Source organism: Pygocentrus nattereri, chromosome 9 (genome assembly GCF_015220715.1).
Source record: "Pygocentrus nattereri isolate fPygNat1 chromosome 9, fPygNat1.pri, whole genome shotgun sequence".
Lineage (NCBI taxonomy): Eukaryota > Metazoa > Chordata > Actinopteri > Characiformes > Serrasalmidae > Pygocentrus > Pygocentrus nattereri.
In genome coordinates this window covers 34,655,265-34,672,675 of record NC_051219.1, presented here as the reverse complement: position 1 = coordinate 34,672,675, position 17,411 = coordinate 34,655,265, and the positions used below count along the sequence as shown (strand labels likewise).

The following is a 17,411-nucleotide window of genomic DNA, read 5'->3' as shown; positions in this document are numbered from 1 at the left end:
TCTCTCCCCCCTCTCTCTCTCCTCTCTTTCTTTTTCTGTCTTTCTCTTCTTTTCTCACTCTCCCCCTCTCCTTCTGTCTCTCTCTCTTTCTCTGTCTTTCTCTCTCTTCTTTTCTCCCCCTCCTCTCTCCCTCTCCTCTCTTTCTCTCTCTCTTTCTCTGACTTTCTTTCTCTTCCGCCCTCCTTCTCACTCTCTCTCTCTCTTTCTGTCTCTCTTCTTTTCTCCCTCTCCCTCTCTCCTTCTCTGTCTCTTTCTCTGTCTTTCTCTTCTTTTCTCCATCTCCCCCCTCTCCTTCTCTCTCTCGCTCTCTCTTTCTCTGTCTCTCTCTTTCTCTTCTTTTCTTCCCCTCCACTCTCCCTCTCCCCTCTCTCTCTCTCATTCTCTGTCTTTCTTTCTCTTCTTTTCTTCCTCTCCCCTCTCCTTCTCTCTCTCTCTTTCTCCCTCTCCTTCTCTGTCTCTTTCTCTGTCTTTCTCTTCTTTTCTCCGTCTCCCCCCTCTCCATTTCTCTCTCTCTCTCTCTCTTGCTCTCGCCTTCTCTCTCTCTCCCCCTCTCCCCCTCTCCTCCATCTAGATACCTTACAACATATTGTATCTTCATCCCTTCATTTGGCTTTATGAGAAACCAAGTGAATTCAGAAATAAGCCTGTTTGTCCTCTTCGCCTGTTCTGCCCTCTGGTGATGATAAGTGCAACTTCAGACATAGGCTGGAAAGTAGTGGAAGCAGTATATGAAAAAATTTTCAAGAAGTGGAAAATTAAAAAAAGACAATGTTGAATTATTTTGAATTAGTTTTAGTAAACATTAAATTGAATGTTTAAAGATTTAATGCAGCACAGGTCACAAAATAAATTTCTACAAATACTACTAAAAGTTTTCTGCAACAGTGAACCTGTGTGAAGAGACTACTGCAGAAAATCTAGGCTCTCTGAGGTGTAGATGTAGCCTCCAGGAAAACAGTAATAGCAAAAGCATGTTATTAGTCATGAAGCAATCTGTCTGGAAAAGTGTCAGGACTTTTACAGCATTAATAAATCCAAGATGAAATGAAGCTTTATGGCAAATAGACCACCTAGACCTCAACTTAGAAGTAATAATAATAAGCTAAGGCCTTTCTCCTTGTCATATTTACTTCTGTTGCGCTATTTGGCTCACGCTATTTCCGCAACCTACTGTAGGCCAAATATAATTGTTTGTCACAGATATCATTGTTTATCACATATAGCCAAAAGTCCTTTATAGTAGCTGCAGGAGGTGGATAGAGTCACCTAAAATCATTTGATAGTAAAAGTATTTGATATAGTGACTCAACTAAAAGTGAAAGTAGCAGCAAAAAGCAATCTTGAGTAGGAGTAAAGAGTTTCATGTCCAAATGCTCCTCAAGCACCGCAGTGGTACTTCTCAGTATATCCAGCATCTACCAGCATATAAGCTGAAGTTTGTTAGACCCCATTATTCTCTTTTTGTATCCTTTTGGTCTAAATAAAATAATAATGGTCAGATGTAAAAGGCGCAAGCAACAGTAAAGCAGTCCAAGGTTCTGTGATAATAAAAGAATGACATTAAGTATTTAAGTATTTAGCTAGCCACCCTGTACTTCTAGCTGTACTTCGGTCAAAGAGCACAGCTGACAAGGTACATATTTATTACAGCACTTATAAATAACACCCATCCATGCCTTTTTAGTCCCTTCCCCTTTATGTAACGTCAAACCCCGTCTATTTGTGTATAACCCTACATCTGCTTCGTATTGGTCTAAGCTCTGCCAATCAGACGTCGGCCCGCCTCTTAGAAAATATCTGCAACCATTCTGTAAGTCTATTGGCTAGCTCGCCTGTCAATCTTCCGGGCCTTGCGAAATAGGCCCGCCCCCGTGTCAGTCTTCCAAACTGGACGCTTGTTATCTGTTCACTCCCAGGAAAGATAATAAGAAGCTGGATCTTGGGTGATGTAAGACATTTGAGTATGTATTTTGTATTCTAACTCGAAAACAAAGGTGTTATATATGTGTTTTGTCAGCGTGTAAGTGTCGTGTTAAAGACTGGCTCGCCTGAGGTGCAGTCAAGCTGTGTGCACGTAGCTCGCTAGTAGGTTAGCAGCTAGGTTAGCTATCGTCGATAGATACTCCGACAGCTGGTGGCAGCACTAAAGATGTGGGTCGCTTGGCTTTGAGGCTCAACACCGAGTCAAAACAGAGAGGTCTAGCTGCTGTTGTTCAGACGAAAGCGCATTCTACGTCTTTCGGCAGCACAAGTGCCAAAGTATGCCAAACTTACCAGCCGTCCTGTGTGCTAGCCTGCCTGCTCCGCTACAGCGGCGTTATTGACTGTTTTGTAACGGTGTGGTGTGAAACGGGTGGCCTGGAGTTCTGTGCGCCAAAAAGGTCAGCTTGACAAGCCGTTGTGTCCTGTGTAGGGATGACCGATATCATTGCTGCTCTTTTATTTTTTTTCCTAATACCAAGGCCAGCATCTCAACACCAGTACTGATACCTGGTCTTTTTGTGCGCATTGAAAAGGGTCAATGTTTTGTCATTTCTAAAGTGAAAATAGGAAAATGCATTAAAGACAGTGGTTCTGTTTAGAACCATGAGTTCTGTGTAGATCATGCGTACATGGTACTTTACTGGGAAAAATGTATCCTCACTGTGATGGAGATGTTGTATACAGTTCTATATAGAACCTTTCTGAAAAAGGTTCCTGGATGTTATTGCAGTCATATGTGTATTAGTAGTTAATTGTTTGAGGAATTCTAGGGCAGCAGAAATGTTTGGCAGCTTTTTGAGTTACTGTGTTGAAATGTCTCCATATTATAAATATCTTCGCTTGTAACTTTACAAATATACGAAACTTTACTCATTAATGCTGTCCAAATCATTCTAGTACCAGTTTGTATATTTTATAAAATGTTTATACATCTGCATTGTTAGACACGTGCACTGAAAGTTGCAGGTGTCCGCATTGGCCCAGACCTCCTTTATCAGTGCATCCATAAAAATAAAATTGTATTCGAAAGCCTTTGCATTGGTCTGAACTAAACTTTCCAGTTTACCCCCTGTATCTGCCTTTTTATTGACCTTTTCGTGTAATATGCTTTTCAAGTGTTAAACTAGCCTAATTACAGGCCTTCTCACTACATACCTATTTAAAGTGTTCAGCATACTTATAACCATTAATTCTTAATAGGATAATTTAGTATTGATCTGACCATTGTTATTTTATCTTCATTGGCATTTAGGACATCAGTGCTGTGACCTGGTGTGGCTGCTGGTAGCCAGGTAGAGCTGTTTGTTAATGAAGGGTGAAAAGGTCTGAAATGGTTATTTCAATTTGCACAACTTGTGTTGTGCCAATATTATTTGTGTGCAGAGCTTTTACTGTCTTGAAGACCTCAGCATAGCTGACTGTTGTCAGAGTCACCATATTTAGCTCTGTAGATATCAGCTTTCAGTCTGCGCAGAGATCTGCTCTCCCTTTCTATTGTTACTATAAATATGTAACTTCATTATACAGATTTAATGAAGCATATGGTATTTAGAAGAGTGTGTTGTCACTATGGGAAGTGTTTTTTCTTGTCTGTGTGCTTGTGAACATCTACCTTTGATCAGCTATGACTACCCAAACTGAAGTATAATGCAGAGAGATTGCAAGAAAATACTCAGTACTGAGGAAAAGAGAAAATAACACAAAGCTGTTTATTTAGGTGTTAAGTGTATACTTGTTTGAATAAACACTAACATTACAATGAATACAAATAAACATTACATAGTGAATCCAGTCTGTCTGTCATTGTGTTATGATTGATGATATAAACTATGTACTGTATGGTAACTGTAACTGTAGGGCTTTCTCAAGGAGAGGAATCATAAGGAACATAGTTTATCTCATTAATCCTTCATTAAAATAAATCAGATGTGCTGCTGATAAATTTAAACAATTCTATTGAATGATTGCAGTATAGTGAGTAGTCACACATTAAGTGTGTATTCTTTATTCTTCTAACAAAGATAGTAATTAAGATTTTTGAAAATAAGTGTTCGGTTTTATTTGTTTTGTGTATTTGTGTTTATTCTAATGTTAGTGTTCTTTAACAACAAAATTACACCTAGTGCTGACACAAATAAACAATTTTCATGGCCGCCAAAGACATTTGCACAGCACTGTATCGGTTATATCACTGTGGGACCTTTACCTTGTCTTGTAGAAACAGTGGTCAGCTGTTTATCTGCGCAACGGATCATTGATTCTTGAAAGTCTTGTGTTACCCGAGTCTGACTCAGGCACTTGGCACCCCTGCTCCTTTTGACAGACATGCATGCAGGGTTCTATTGTTGTGGTAAAATACAAAGAGGACGGACTTGTTTCTGTGTGGTGCAACTGCTTTGCGGGTGAAATTCCGTTCCAACTTGTTTGCAAACATTAGGAAAGCTAAATATCATACGTATTATTGATCCCCAAGTTTCATGGTTTTACAATTTTTGCTCTGATGATACTTCTGTATGTTAATAAGACTGAAAAACTACCTGATCTGAGGTTGTGAATAAGCAAGTATTGTTCTTTAAAACCATGTAGCTTAGTTTGATGCCTAGTTTGGCATCTTTTTTAGGAGTGGTTCCTGCAGTAGGCTATTTGAATTTTAGACTGCTGTAGCTCCGCTTTTGTTGACCGTTCTGCATATCCCTTTCAAAGTTATCAGTCAGTTGCATGCTGCTTTGACTATTGCACTTGCGTGGAGCATATTAAGTCATTTACTTGTTTTGAATAGCTAAAAACTCAGCAGGCAAAGTGAGGGAATATAATTTCATGAGTTTGTAGTGCTGAACTGTAGTTTCTGGAGGTATTTGACAGGCTTGTAAGCAACAGACCCCATCTCTCAGAGTAAGATCTCTGTCTCTTGGTCATATTTATATTTTACAGTGTGATAGTTACCTAAGATGGCTGGTTGAATGGCAGGTGGATTCTGGTTTTCTCGGTTTGTGGTTAGGATTAGGTGGCTCTATTTAGACCTTATCACCTGGCACAGCTGCTTGAAGGCTGCAGGTATGTTTTTGCCTTTTTTATAAGAGTTTATGTGGTTATTAAAATATTTTATTGGATAATGTACTGTACTGTTTATATAACTTCTGTTTAAGCTCATTGGTGACGCACTGCATTCATGCACTGCCCAGCACTGCTATGATCTGAGGAAGGGACAAAAGAGCTGACTTTTGTAAGGACCAGCATTGTATAGCATGTGTGAGGTATTCATCCAGCATATATTATGCACTTTACTTAGTACTATGGCTCCTAGCTGTTGCCTTTCCATGTGATGGCTTTGCATACATTCAGTTTGGTACAGCTTACATAAGATTACAAATTTTATCACAATTTTTCTTGTCATATATGCAATGAAGCTTCTCATTTAACTGTTTGTGTTTTTGTTTCCATATAGAAATCTTACAGACTCCTGATGTGGAGGAACAATGCACTCTGACTGACATCGTCATTAGTAACTGTCCATCATGAACAGTGAAGAGGAGTTTTATGATGCTGAGACAGGTGGGAATATATAGTAGTAGGGCTGGCAGATTCTGGATGACATTTCTGAATGAGAGCTTCAGTACTCGTTCTCAAAATCAACAGAGTCTTTTTAATTGTCCATCTAACAAACCTTCCATTTTAATCACTGTTTCAGTCCACACCTCTGTGATAGACACGTGACTTGCATCAAATCGTAATAATGTATTTTTTCAGTTGTGTGCAAGTGAAGCATAAACTCCATAGAAATTAGAGGTGGGAACCATTATGCACTTCACAATTCAGGGAGATAAGATATGATTATAAAACAATCCTTAATGCATCTCATTGCATGTCAGTAATTTCTGGAGTCTACAGTGTGATTTTTAGACATGCTTTTTCAACATTCATTGATTTAATGAAAAGCATGTATTAAATAATGTTAATACTAATTAGCACAGTCTGTATGTTATGTTAGCCTATATACATACATCCATGGCTGTTTATTCTCTTAAAATGACAAACACCAAAGCGACTTGCGTGATAATATTGCCTCCCTACTGGGGAACCTTAAGACTGCAGCACGTGCTCTTGTAAGTAAGTAAGTAAGTTCCCAAGCCATGTCCTGTCCACAAGCTTTACATATAAAAACACAGGGTTTTTTTTCTGTCATTTTAACAGAGGCACTGTGAATTATAGGCTATAAATGCCTGTGGGAAACAGTAAAGTATTACATTTTCATAATTTTACAACTCATCTAAGCCATCTAAGCTGTACTGAAAATATCTTGGACAGTATGTTGCTCAGTGGGAAACTAAGTGTATTTTAGCTTTTGTGAACTTTACAGGTCATTTTTGAGTAGTAATTTCTCCTTAAAGCCTTATGCTAAATATCACTGGATTAGCCATTAGCATCTCTTGAGCTGGTGGCTAAACAAAGCTACATTTTTAGATAAGGGTGAGTTTGCAAAGTTTTTGTGTCTTTTACATAATATACTCGATAGTTTGTGGCTGCAAACATGCATTTCAAATTCAAAATCTTTTTAAGAGAACATTGTGATGTGTCTAAGAACCAATTATTTTTTTCCACCCCAAGAGAAATACAGTTAGATCACAGAGTCCCATTTTCTACAGCATAGCTCATCATCCTCAAATCAGAATTTACTAAAATAATGTGATGCTGCACTAAAAGTAAGTGAGACTCTTCTCTTTTACAGCTGTAAAATCTTATCATTGTGAGTCCATCAAAATAAACAGTTCAGTTGTGCTAATTTTTAATCTCGCTATAAAAATATTTCATTAGAAAAGATCTTCTAATCCCACATGAGATGGTAATTTGACTGAGCTGATTTGGAGGTAGTTTGGATTGATGGTACACTGATAAAGATCGTTATACTTATTGAAGATCAAGTTCTCTTACACATGATTTCTCAGGCATCTTTACACTTTTAACTTCAGTCACCACATAGAAAGTGGTGCAGATCGTTGTACTCTTAGGTGAGGTGACATGGATGGCAGGAATTTACGATGCATTTAGCTAAATGGCATGTGCTTTATATAATTTTAATTTTTGCATACATTAAAAAAACTGTGCTAAATTTGCTGATGACCTTTTTTGTAGCTTGGGCTATAATTATTGTGGCTTTAAAAAGCTTCAAAATGCTAAATAGTGAAAAAAATACAATCATAGTAAAAGAATACTTAAGTAGTCAAATGATTTGACCTAGCCCTACGCAAAGGTACAATAATAATTCTAAGCAAAGTTAACTACAGTCTTAATGTGTTTGTTTTTCCTCCCTCGTAATCCCTTGTGATCTTTTCCCTCTCTCAGGTTTGGAATCAGATGACTCCTGTGAGGTTAGCTTTAAAGATGCCCCCGTGTATGAGGGGAAACAGACGTCAAATGGCCGTGTGCCATCAGAGAACGGAGTATGGGAGCGAAGGTATGGAACAAGTGTCTACGCATCCGTTAAAACATCTAGCGTCAAATAAACATGTTATATGGTGTGTCTGAGGTTATATGTATACAAAAGACATGCATTGTTTGTATCTAATGGGACTTGAATGTGTCCATGTTTCTTCATGCGCAGAACAACCCTCCCTGCTCCCATGTTCTCAAGAAATGATTTCAGTATTTGGGGCTTCCTGAAGAAATGCATTGGCATGGTAAGGGAAATAACATGGTAACTGTAATGGAATGATGTGGACAAGGATGTAGTCTTGGTCGTCAGTGTTATAGCCATGAGTGCTTAATCAATCCCTATAACATGAATAAATCATTAATGAGGTTATATTCTTGCTATACTTCTGTTAATCCATTGTTGTTTTTTTGTGTGTGTTTTTTGTTTTTGCCTTTTACTTCCACCTGTGAACGGAACAGGAGCTCTCCAAAATAACAATGCCTGTTGTTTTTAATGAGCCGCTGAGCTTCCTACAGAGAATTACAGAGTACATGGAACATGCATACCTCATTCACAAAGCTTGCACAATGTCAGATTCGATAGAGCGAATGCAGGTAAACACTCTTTTCCCAGTTATATATTACATTCAGACACATATAATCTGTGCTGATCCCCTTTTTTTGTTGGTTAGCTCGTTGCTGCATTTGCTGTGTCTGCTGTGGCATCACAGTGGGATAGAACTGGAAAGCCTTTTAACCCTTTGCTAGGAGAGACTTATGAGCTCACAAGGTAAGCCTATAAGTAATACAATCATGCATATAACATAGCACGGGTGTCAAACTCTGTTTTTGGAGAGACAAAATTTAACACTGAGTGATTTCCCTCAACAAAACGTACTTAACCGTGTAATTAACTGACGTGATGTTATTCACGTGTTTGAGCCAGGAAATCAGCAAACTGTGCTTGATTCAGGCCCTCCGGGAGAAGAGTTTAAAACCGCTATTAAAAGCATATGAACAGTGGTAAAGAAATTTCCTTAGAAACAATAACCCATGTACCAAACACCACTAAATATTGTTCATAAACCTTAATGTTTTCACCTCAAAGGGGAATTCTGCAGATTTAAGAAAAAAGATGCATAATTTAGTTGTTGAGATGTAAACAGTCATTCATTCATTGTGATGTGAAATGTTGCATTGTAGGTAAACACACTCATTTGAATTGGTGACAATAACCAGGGCTCCCAACATCTACAGCGCAATTTCTGAGGCATCAGGCAGTGTATTCATAATTTCATGTAATAACCTGTGATGTAGTACACTGTGATGTAGCTTTTAGAGGTATGGAACTCTTCAGATGTCTGATTCCTATCACCACCACTGTGAACAATTCTCAAGTCTCATATTTTAACTCTGTCTGTCAACAGCACCTTAGTGTTTGTACATACTATGTGTTGTATTTTTTCATATCGCTTTGTATTTAATTTGTTGAAATTGTGGTGATGTTTTCCTTTAGGGAAGATGAGAGTTACCGACTGATCTCAGAGCAGGTTAGCCACCATCCACCAATCAGTGCTTTCTTTGCTGAATCGCTCAGCCAGGACTTTGTGTTCCACGGTTCCATTTATCCTAAACTGAAGTTCTGGGGCAAAAGTGTTGAGGCTGAACCGAAAGGCACTATGACACTGGAGCTGTCCAAGTTAGTATTTATGAAAAAACTGACGGTCAGGACAAAAAGCCCTTGTGTAATACTGTGAATCTGAAATGCTGTATCTTTTTTGTTATTTCTGTATGGTTAAGATTGTGTAGGATCTGAAGTGTAAACCAGATGCATGACTAAGCAAATTTATCCTTTGCAGGCACAAGGAAGCATACACTTGGACAAACCCAATGTGTTGTGTGCATAATGTCATCCTGGGCAAACTGTGGATTGAGCAGTATGGAACAGTGGAGATAGTCAACCACAGGTAATTAAATCCACGTTTTATCTCAGTGACCGAAAAAAAAGGATGCTTTCTTACTTGGAGCAACATCATGATAGATGTACATTTCCTTTCTTTACATTATTTGACAAGACGCATTCACTTTTTTGTGGGTAAAATGTTCATTTGTTTTGACTTCCTTTTTTGCTGAAAATATTTCTCTGTGTGCCAGCACTGGAGACAAATGTGTGCTGAATTTTAAGCCATGTGGTATGTTTGGCAAAGAGCTGCATCGGGTAGAAGGACATATCCAGGACAAGAAGTAAGCAGTCACTTGCATCAAATATCAAGCAGAATGTCTGGCTGTCAAGCCCTACAGTTCACAGCTTTTAAGCTGCTAATAATCAGTCTCTGGACTAATAGTTACATTTGATTCCATACAAAATATTAAATATCAGAATACATCATATGTTATTCCTTTTAATCATGTTTTCTGTTTGCTTATATTTGGTTATGTGCTTTTGTGGCTTTTGTGGCTGTTTGAGGTTTATTTACATTTTTTATTGCACAGTAAGAAGAAGCGGCGTGTTATCTATGGGAAGTGGACAGAGTGTTTATACACTATAGAGCCAAAGGTCTATGAAGCAAACAAGAAGGCAGAAAAGAAAAATGGTGATACCAAGAAACACAAACAGGTAAGGTGGTGGTGTACAGTGGTTCTAATACTGATTCATTTGATGTTGGGTTGTGTTAGTAAACTGACCGGCACTGATAAATACTCTACAGTTATCATCCCTGAACTGGGTGGTGTAATAGAAGAATAATCATTTACAGATTTTAAGTATACTTTTAATACTGGCACAATAATTACAGGATTGTTGTTTTTACATTTTCCATGAACATATAAACCCATTAGCTATAACTGGAATTTAAGTGCAACACCATGGGCTTGCGGGGCTAGATATTTTAAATTTGGTTGTTTTAAAAAAATAAAAAACTTAAATATTATAGCACAAAAATGATTTACTTCAATCCACTATAAACCAGGAGTAATGTTTTGAATTGGGCGCATCTGGGTTTAGCATAATTCTCTTGCTTAAATGTTCGCAATAATAATAAGATGTAACTCTGTCTTCTACTGTTCATTCTTCACCATATATTACTATTTAAAGAATTTGTTTTATAAATCAGATGTACTTCCCCTTCTCTTTCCTTCTTTCTCTCCCCCATCCCCCTTCCTTCCATGCTTTGATGATTTTGCACTAGAGTTATTTGCTCTCTTAGCTATGAAATCCACATATATACTTGTCTGAAGATTTTAGCTTTGTGTATTCTCGTGTTTGTGACTATTTGGATTAAGGACTCTGCATTATAAATTTTGGCATGCATGTAAATACACTGTAATTTTATATGCAAAACAGTATCAACAATTATTTTAGTCCTTGAAAAAGTTGCTGAGAAAGTTCCTGAATAGTATTCCAAGCTATTTTTAACCATAGCATAAATTGACTGTTTTTATATTGTGTATAGTTATTATATCTGTTTTAAAGGCAAACATAATTGTAGTCAGTGAGATGGCGTTTGGGGGTAGGCCATTAACTGCACTGTGTATTTGCTCCAAGGAGCAGAATACTGGCGGTGCTGTTGATGCTGATGAAATGCCAGATGTCCAGGAGACAGTCACTATGATTCCAGGCAGTACATTACAGTGGAGGATAGCCCCGAGACCTGCACACTCAGCACAGGTAGTATAAACTACAGGTATTCCTCCTCTACCCCTCTGCACAGATTCTCATTTTTTTCTTGAACTTCACTGAAGGGCCTCTACAGTCGATTGGTCCTCCATTTTTAGTAGATTTGTTTTGTTCTACATTTCACTCTAATTTGATAAAGATCTTACAATCTTATCACAGTTTGTGCATAGACAGTTCCACTACTACATTTGGACATCACTACAGATTTACATACACTATATTGCCAAAAGTATTCAGTCGCACATCCCAATAATTGAATTCAGGTGTTTCAATCACATCCATGGCCACAGGTGTATAAACCCAAGCACCTAGGCATGGAGACTGCTTCTACAAACATTTGTGAAAGAATGGGTCGCTCTCAGGAGCTCAGTGAATTCCAGCATGGTACTGTGATAGGAGGCCACCTGTGCAACAAGTCCAGTTGTGAAATTTCCTCACTACTAAATATTCCACAGTCAACTGTCAGTGGTGTTATAGCAAAGTGGAAGCAGTTGGGAACGACAGTAACTCAGCCATGAAATGGTAGGACACATAAAATGACAGAGCAAGGTCAGTGGATGCTGGGGTGCATAGTGCGCAGAGGTCGCCAACTTTCTGCAGAGTCAATCACTACAGACCTCCAAACTTCATGTGGCCTTTAGATAAGCTCAAGAACAGCGTAGAGAGCTTCATGGAAAGGGTTTCCATGGCCGAGCAGCTGCATCCAAGCCTTACATCACCAAGCGCAATGCAGAGCGTTGAATGCAGTGGTGTAAAGCGCCATCATTGGAGTCTAGAGCAGTGGAGACGTGTTCTGTGGAGTGACTGATCATGCTTCCCCGTCTGGCAATCTGATGGACGAGTCTAGGTTTGACAGTTGCCAGGAGAACGGTACTTGTCTGACTGCATTGTGCCAAGTGTCAAGTTTGGTGGAGTGGGGATTATGGTGTGGGGCTGTTTTTCAGGAATTGGGCTGAGACCTAGAGATTTTCTGAGTGAACTTGGTGTGGAAGAACCTGACTGGCCTGCACAGAGTCCTGACCTGAACCCAATAGAACACGTTTAGGATGAATTAAAGTGGTGGCTGGAGCCGGGCCTTCTTGTCCAACATCAGTGTCTGAATGGTCAAAAATTCTAATAAAAACACTCCTAAACCTTGTGGAAAGCCTTCCCAGAAGAGTTGAAGCTGTTATAGCTGCAAAGGGTGGTCCGACATCATATTAAACCGTATGGATTAAAAATGGGATGTCACTCAATTTCATGTGTGTGAAGGCAGACGACCGAATACTTTTGGAAATATAGTGTACATAGATAGAATGAAAATAAAATACATTTTAAAACTGTAAAAGGATATTAACTCAGTCATAAAGAATTTAAAGAACAAACAATGAAATCCTTCTCATACTTCTGTCTATGTGCTGTCCTCTGTGTTCAGATGTATAATTTCACCAGCTTTGCTATGACACTGAATGAGCTGGAGCCTGGCATGGAGGGAGTCATAGCACCTACAGATTGTCGCCTGCGACCAGACATAAGAGCCATGGAAAACGGAGACATAGGTAAAAAGATCTATGTTTATACCACCAGCATACGAAACTGGTCCTTACAGTGTTTACAGTTGTAAGGAGTTTTTGACACCCTGAACTTTATAAGGCTGAAATGATGAAATTTTTAATAACAAAATCTAAAGAATGCAACCATTACTCTATTAGATACTCTGTTGCTCTGAGCTTAGATAAAAGGGTGAGCAATATGACAATATTTTATTGTTATCTTGATAAATTGTCACAGTACACTTCTCTGAGCGTATTGTGGATATCGTTAGTACTTGGAGGATGCAGACTACATGTTTTATTAAGAAGTTAGCACAGTTAGGCCACTTTATTTAGTAGTAGTAGTAGTAGTAGTAGTAGTAGTAGTAGTAGTAGTAGTAGTAGTAGTAGTAGTAGTAGTAGTGGCACTACAGGTTCTTAGAAAAATGAAACATTGTTGTGTGTCATGAAAATGTCTTGAATTATTGCTTATATAAGAGGAATGCAACTGGAGAATACTGACGATGATGATGATGATGATAATTCATACATACATGCTTCCTGGCTTCATAATCCCAACAGCAGGGTGAACTGTACAATGCCTGAATTTACACAGCTTTTGACCTTCAAACTTATGTTGCTCTTCATATTTTTTAGACACTGCAAGTCAAGAGAAGGAGAGGCTGGAGGAGAAGCAGAGAGCTGCACGTAGAGAACGGGCTAAAGATGGGGAGGACTGGTCCACCAGGTGAAGCCTAACTCATTATAACTCTGTCTGTATGTGTTCAGAGCTTCTTGGAAAATTGCCCCCATGTAACATTTTTGGCTTTCCACTTTTCTAGATGGTTCCATCAGGGAGTGAACCCTTACACAGGAACCTCAGACTGGGTCTACACGGGTGGATACTTTGACAGGAAGTACTCTGACCTCCCTGACATCTACTGATTGACTGGGAAGAGGGCAAGGGTTTTGATATACCTCTGGTCTCCAGCCCATATCATTGTCTTGCAACAATAAGCTTATTTCTTTATTTGTTGTTGTTGTTGTGTGTTTTTTTTTTTTTTTTTTTTTTTTTTAATTCTCCATCAAAATGTGAGAAAAGAATGAATGGTTTACTGGACTGAAAAGCAGAGCCTCCGCTCCCCTAAATCCGAATCTTTATACTGGAATCTGACACTCTGCACTTATTATGACTGAATTTATTTATTTTTTTGAAAGGTAGGAAATGCCTTATATGCCTTCATAATGATTTTCATTTTCTTCATGCAAGGTAGATTTATGATAAGTTCAGTGTAAACCTCAGTATACAAATGGTTATTGTTAACCTCTTTCCCCCATTATATATCATGCTAGTTATACTCAGGTGTTATATGGGTACAAGTTGTTAGTGATGGCATTAACAAGGATGGAGCGTTTTTTTGATTATTGAACCCGTTGCTGACTAAGCATGTTATGAGACGCTCTTTTAGATATTTATGCTCAGACTGATGTAACAAATTGCATCACTTCAATGATATTAAGTACCTTATCCAGAAATGTGACTTCTATGATGATAAACAAGACTGTGGGACATCCACTGAATAATTCTTGCATTAAAGTTGGTCTGTTACCTTCAGTAGATGAGCGTCTAGTATCTCCAGACCAGCCCTGACACAGTGATAAGTCTCAGTGGGCTCTTTCGTGCCACCTTTATTTGTCTCCATATATGTAGAGGACTTTACTCAAGGCTGCATGCTCATTCCTCACATGCATGCTCAGCAATGTTGCAAGCGTTTTGATTTTTATGACTAGATAAATATGAGAGCTGCTTATGACAATGTTTACTTTGTAAACAAAGAGTTTTTAAAGGTATGAAGGCTAATTGACAAACCTTATTAACAGCAAAGAAGTCTATTGTAACCTTTGTAAACATTGATGTTTTGAGTTTATTATGGTTGCCAAAGTGACCCTTTCCTTGTAGAAACTAAAGCCATAGAACTCATCAGGACTGCAAGTATGCGTTGCAACAGTTGCGCACACTAATGCACAAACAGGCTTCATTCAATGGAGATGGGTGCTAATATCTTAACATTTACAGCACTTGTGGCTAATGAATGTGTCACCTTAACACACACGACATATATGCACATTGAATACTCTACTAATACACTACTCCCTAAAAAGAACCTAAACCTAAATGTTTTCTTTCTAAAATGTTTTTGGATCATGCTGAAAGATTCATAAAAAGGTAAACAAAGATGATGCACTACCAAGAGGACTATTTGATGAGATGATTTCAAAGGATTATGAAAGTTAAAGCAATTTTTAGCTTGAAAACTCAACTACTGTGTTTCTGTTCCTTTCCCACTCTGTCAAACATGTTCACACACAGACAATGTCTAAAGGTTTCTAGACACCTACTCATCTCATTTCTTCTGAAATCAAGGGTAATAATATAAAGTTTGTCCCCTCTTTGCTACAGAAACAGCCTCTGCTCTACTATGACGGTTTTACACCAGATGTTGGAACTTGCTGTGAGGATTTGTTTGCATTGAAACATGAGCATTACTGAGGTCAGGTGCTGATGTTGGATAATTATCTCTGGATCTCAAAGACAACTCCAACTCATCCTAAAGGTATTGGATGAAGCTCCATCTCTAGAGAAGACCGTTCCACTGCTCCACAGCCCAGAGCTGGGGGGGCTTTAAACCCATGTAGTCTATGCTTGGCGAAGGGGATGATTAGGCTCATGTGTTGTTCCTCCAGAGTGTCCCATGCTATTGGCGGTGTTTTTCTATGGAGATTATACAAGCTGTACACCTTTATCAGCAATGGGTGTGCCATAAAGTGGCTTAATTCACTAACTAGAAAAGGTGTCTGGATACTTTTGGACATATAGTCTACATACACACATAAATAAAATATCTATGCAAACATCCATCCGAATGTCTGTCAACTGTATCTTTAGGAGATTTGTGTCAATGAATGTTCCTTCTCGTGTAAAATGCTATTGGCCTTCCGCAACTGTGTCAAACATGTTGAACTATTCCAGTTGAGTTCAGCCATGTCCACAAAGGACTGGTGCTTTTGTTCTGCCCAGCTAACACCAAACCATGTAACTGAAGAGCATAAATCACAGAAAACTGAATTTTTCATGCAGTTTTGATATATTAAACATAGGATCGCAAACAGTGGTAAAGTAAAAACAGCCCATTTTGAATTTTATTGATCTAAATTTATATATCTGCCAATTCAGCCTATAGCCCTGCACCATTCATGCTAAAGTTATAGTGTTTCAGCAGGCCTGCTTTTTAAAAGAGGCAGCCAGTCAGAACAGAGGCTGTTTACATACATCCGTATGAAATGTGTAGTAACAAAAACAATCCGTTTAATTCTAAGCGAGCTTGAAAAGTGCCAATGTAAAAATGAATTCCAACTATTTTTGGGATATAACTCCACCTACAGCTCACAAGGGGACCTCCGAAGGAAAACATATTTCAAGAAAACTGCAGTTTAAAGTAGTGGCTGATGTCAGTCTGTTGCCTGAGTGCTTTTCACTGGTCCTTTGAAGACAAGACTGAACCTCACTGGGTTATTCGGTTTTGAAAGGTTTGTGTTGGCCTTTTTTGCACAGCACCTTGTGTGCTATGTTTTGGCCTGAACTCTTGGCTGATGTATGGGCTGCTTGGGGTCAACTGTATATGACTAGAACAGTAACATGGTTACCAGATGTGAAATTAGAGGGAGCACATCTAGAACAAGTAGCATAAATGTGTCATATAGTTATACGTTCCATGTAACTACACTAGTGTATTGAAATCTGAATAGGCATCCCATATCTTGCTTAATAAAAAGTAGTCAATTTATTGAGTATATTCTGGTATGTTTAAACATGATCTAGTCATACTCCATCACTTATTGTACATTATTATTGTCCTTTTTCCTGTACTTTAAATGGCAGAGTTGTAACTCTGAAAGAAATTTGTTACTTTTCATTCTCTGCAGATAACCAGCTTAAAGCCACTGAAATAATGTGAAATTCCCTTTTTTGTCACACATTTTGTTTCCATCTGTCATTATTGCTGTAATACTCACAAGTTCATGTTAAGGTGGACCTGCGCCAGGTCCTACAAAGTGAAGCTATGTAAAGCAAACGTGTATATATATATGACGTGAAGAAAGTGGGAGCCTGTTGTTATTACAGTTTGCCATTTGTATATTTGTGTGCGAGAGTGAGTGAATGAGTATTTGTTATTGGTGATTGACATTTGTCATGTGACCCACTGCAGTGCAAACAGAACTTGGACATGCCATATAGGCTACGTAGGCTTTATGTAGTTTCACTTATGGGTAACTTTTTACTATTTTTGTATAGATCACGTAAATTGTCAGTCGTGATGCACTTAAGCTGTCTAACCCGATGTAAAACTGGCCATTCATTAATTAGCAATACTATATATAAGATAGCTACAATTAAAGAAAGTGAATTCCAGCGTGTACATCTGTTTTATTTATATGGGGGGACATCACCTGGGAAACAAGTGAGAAACTAATCACAGATGTGCCTGACGCTGATCCCGGAGGGGTGCACAGGTTGGAGATTTCCCTGCTCAGACAAGCCTCCTAAACCTGGTCATTACCTGATGTGTTGGAGATTCAGGTTCATTAGAGGAAAGGAATCCTGAAAATGACTGGAATTCGTCCCTCCGGGGCCAGAGCCAGGCTTCTCTGGACTCATATAGGGATTGCCTTCTTTATTTTATTATCTTTTTTTTTTGGAGATTATTCAGATGTTCACAAGCTTTCTTAAGTTGTATTATCATGCTTTTTGTTGTTGAATTAAACGTACAGAT

General features: G+C 38.5%; 1 protein-coding gene across 6 annotated transcripts; it reads left to right on the top strand.

Moving 5' to 3' along the window:
- The first annotated feature begins 1,845 nt into the window (after positions 1-1,845).
- osbpl2a (oxysterol binding protein-like 2a) lies at positions 1,846-17,050 on the top strand. Of its 6 annotated transcripts, none has more exons than XM_017708779.2 (15): positions 1,858-1,961; positions 5,130-5,206; positions 5,429-5,535; positions 7,324-7,435; positions 7,583-7,658; positions 7,873-8,007; positions 8,085-8,182; positions 8,909-9,091; positions 9,252-9,359; positions 9,547-9,636; positions 9,886-10,009; positions 10,937-11,059; positions 12,483-12,606; positions 13,237-13,327; positions 13,422-17,050. In XM_017708779.2, the coding sequence occupies exons 3-15, from the start codon at positions 5,499-5,501 to the stop codon at positions 13,522-13,524; spliced, it is 1,404 nt and encodes a 467-aa protein (XP_017564268.1). In that variant the 5' UTR covers positions 1,858-1,961; positions 5,130-5,206; positions 5,429-5,498; the 3' UTR covers positions 13,525-17,050. The 6 variants fall into 6 exon arrangements, with proteins under 6 accessions (XP_017564251.1, XP_017564291.1, XP_017564268.1 ...); XM_017708771.2 differs by having other exon boundaries at positions 5,130-5,237; XM_017708793.2 differs by having other exon boundaries at positions 1,926-1,948; positions 5,130-5,237.
- Positions 17,051-17,411: the final 361 nt, after the last annotated feature.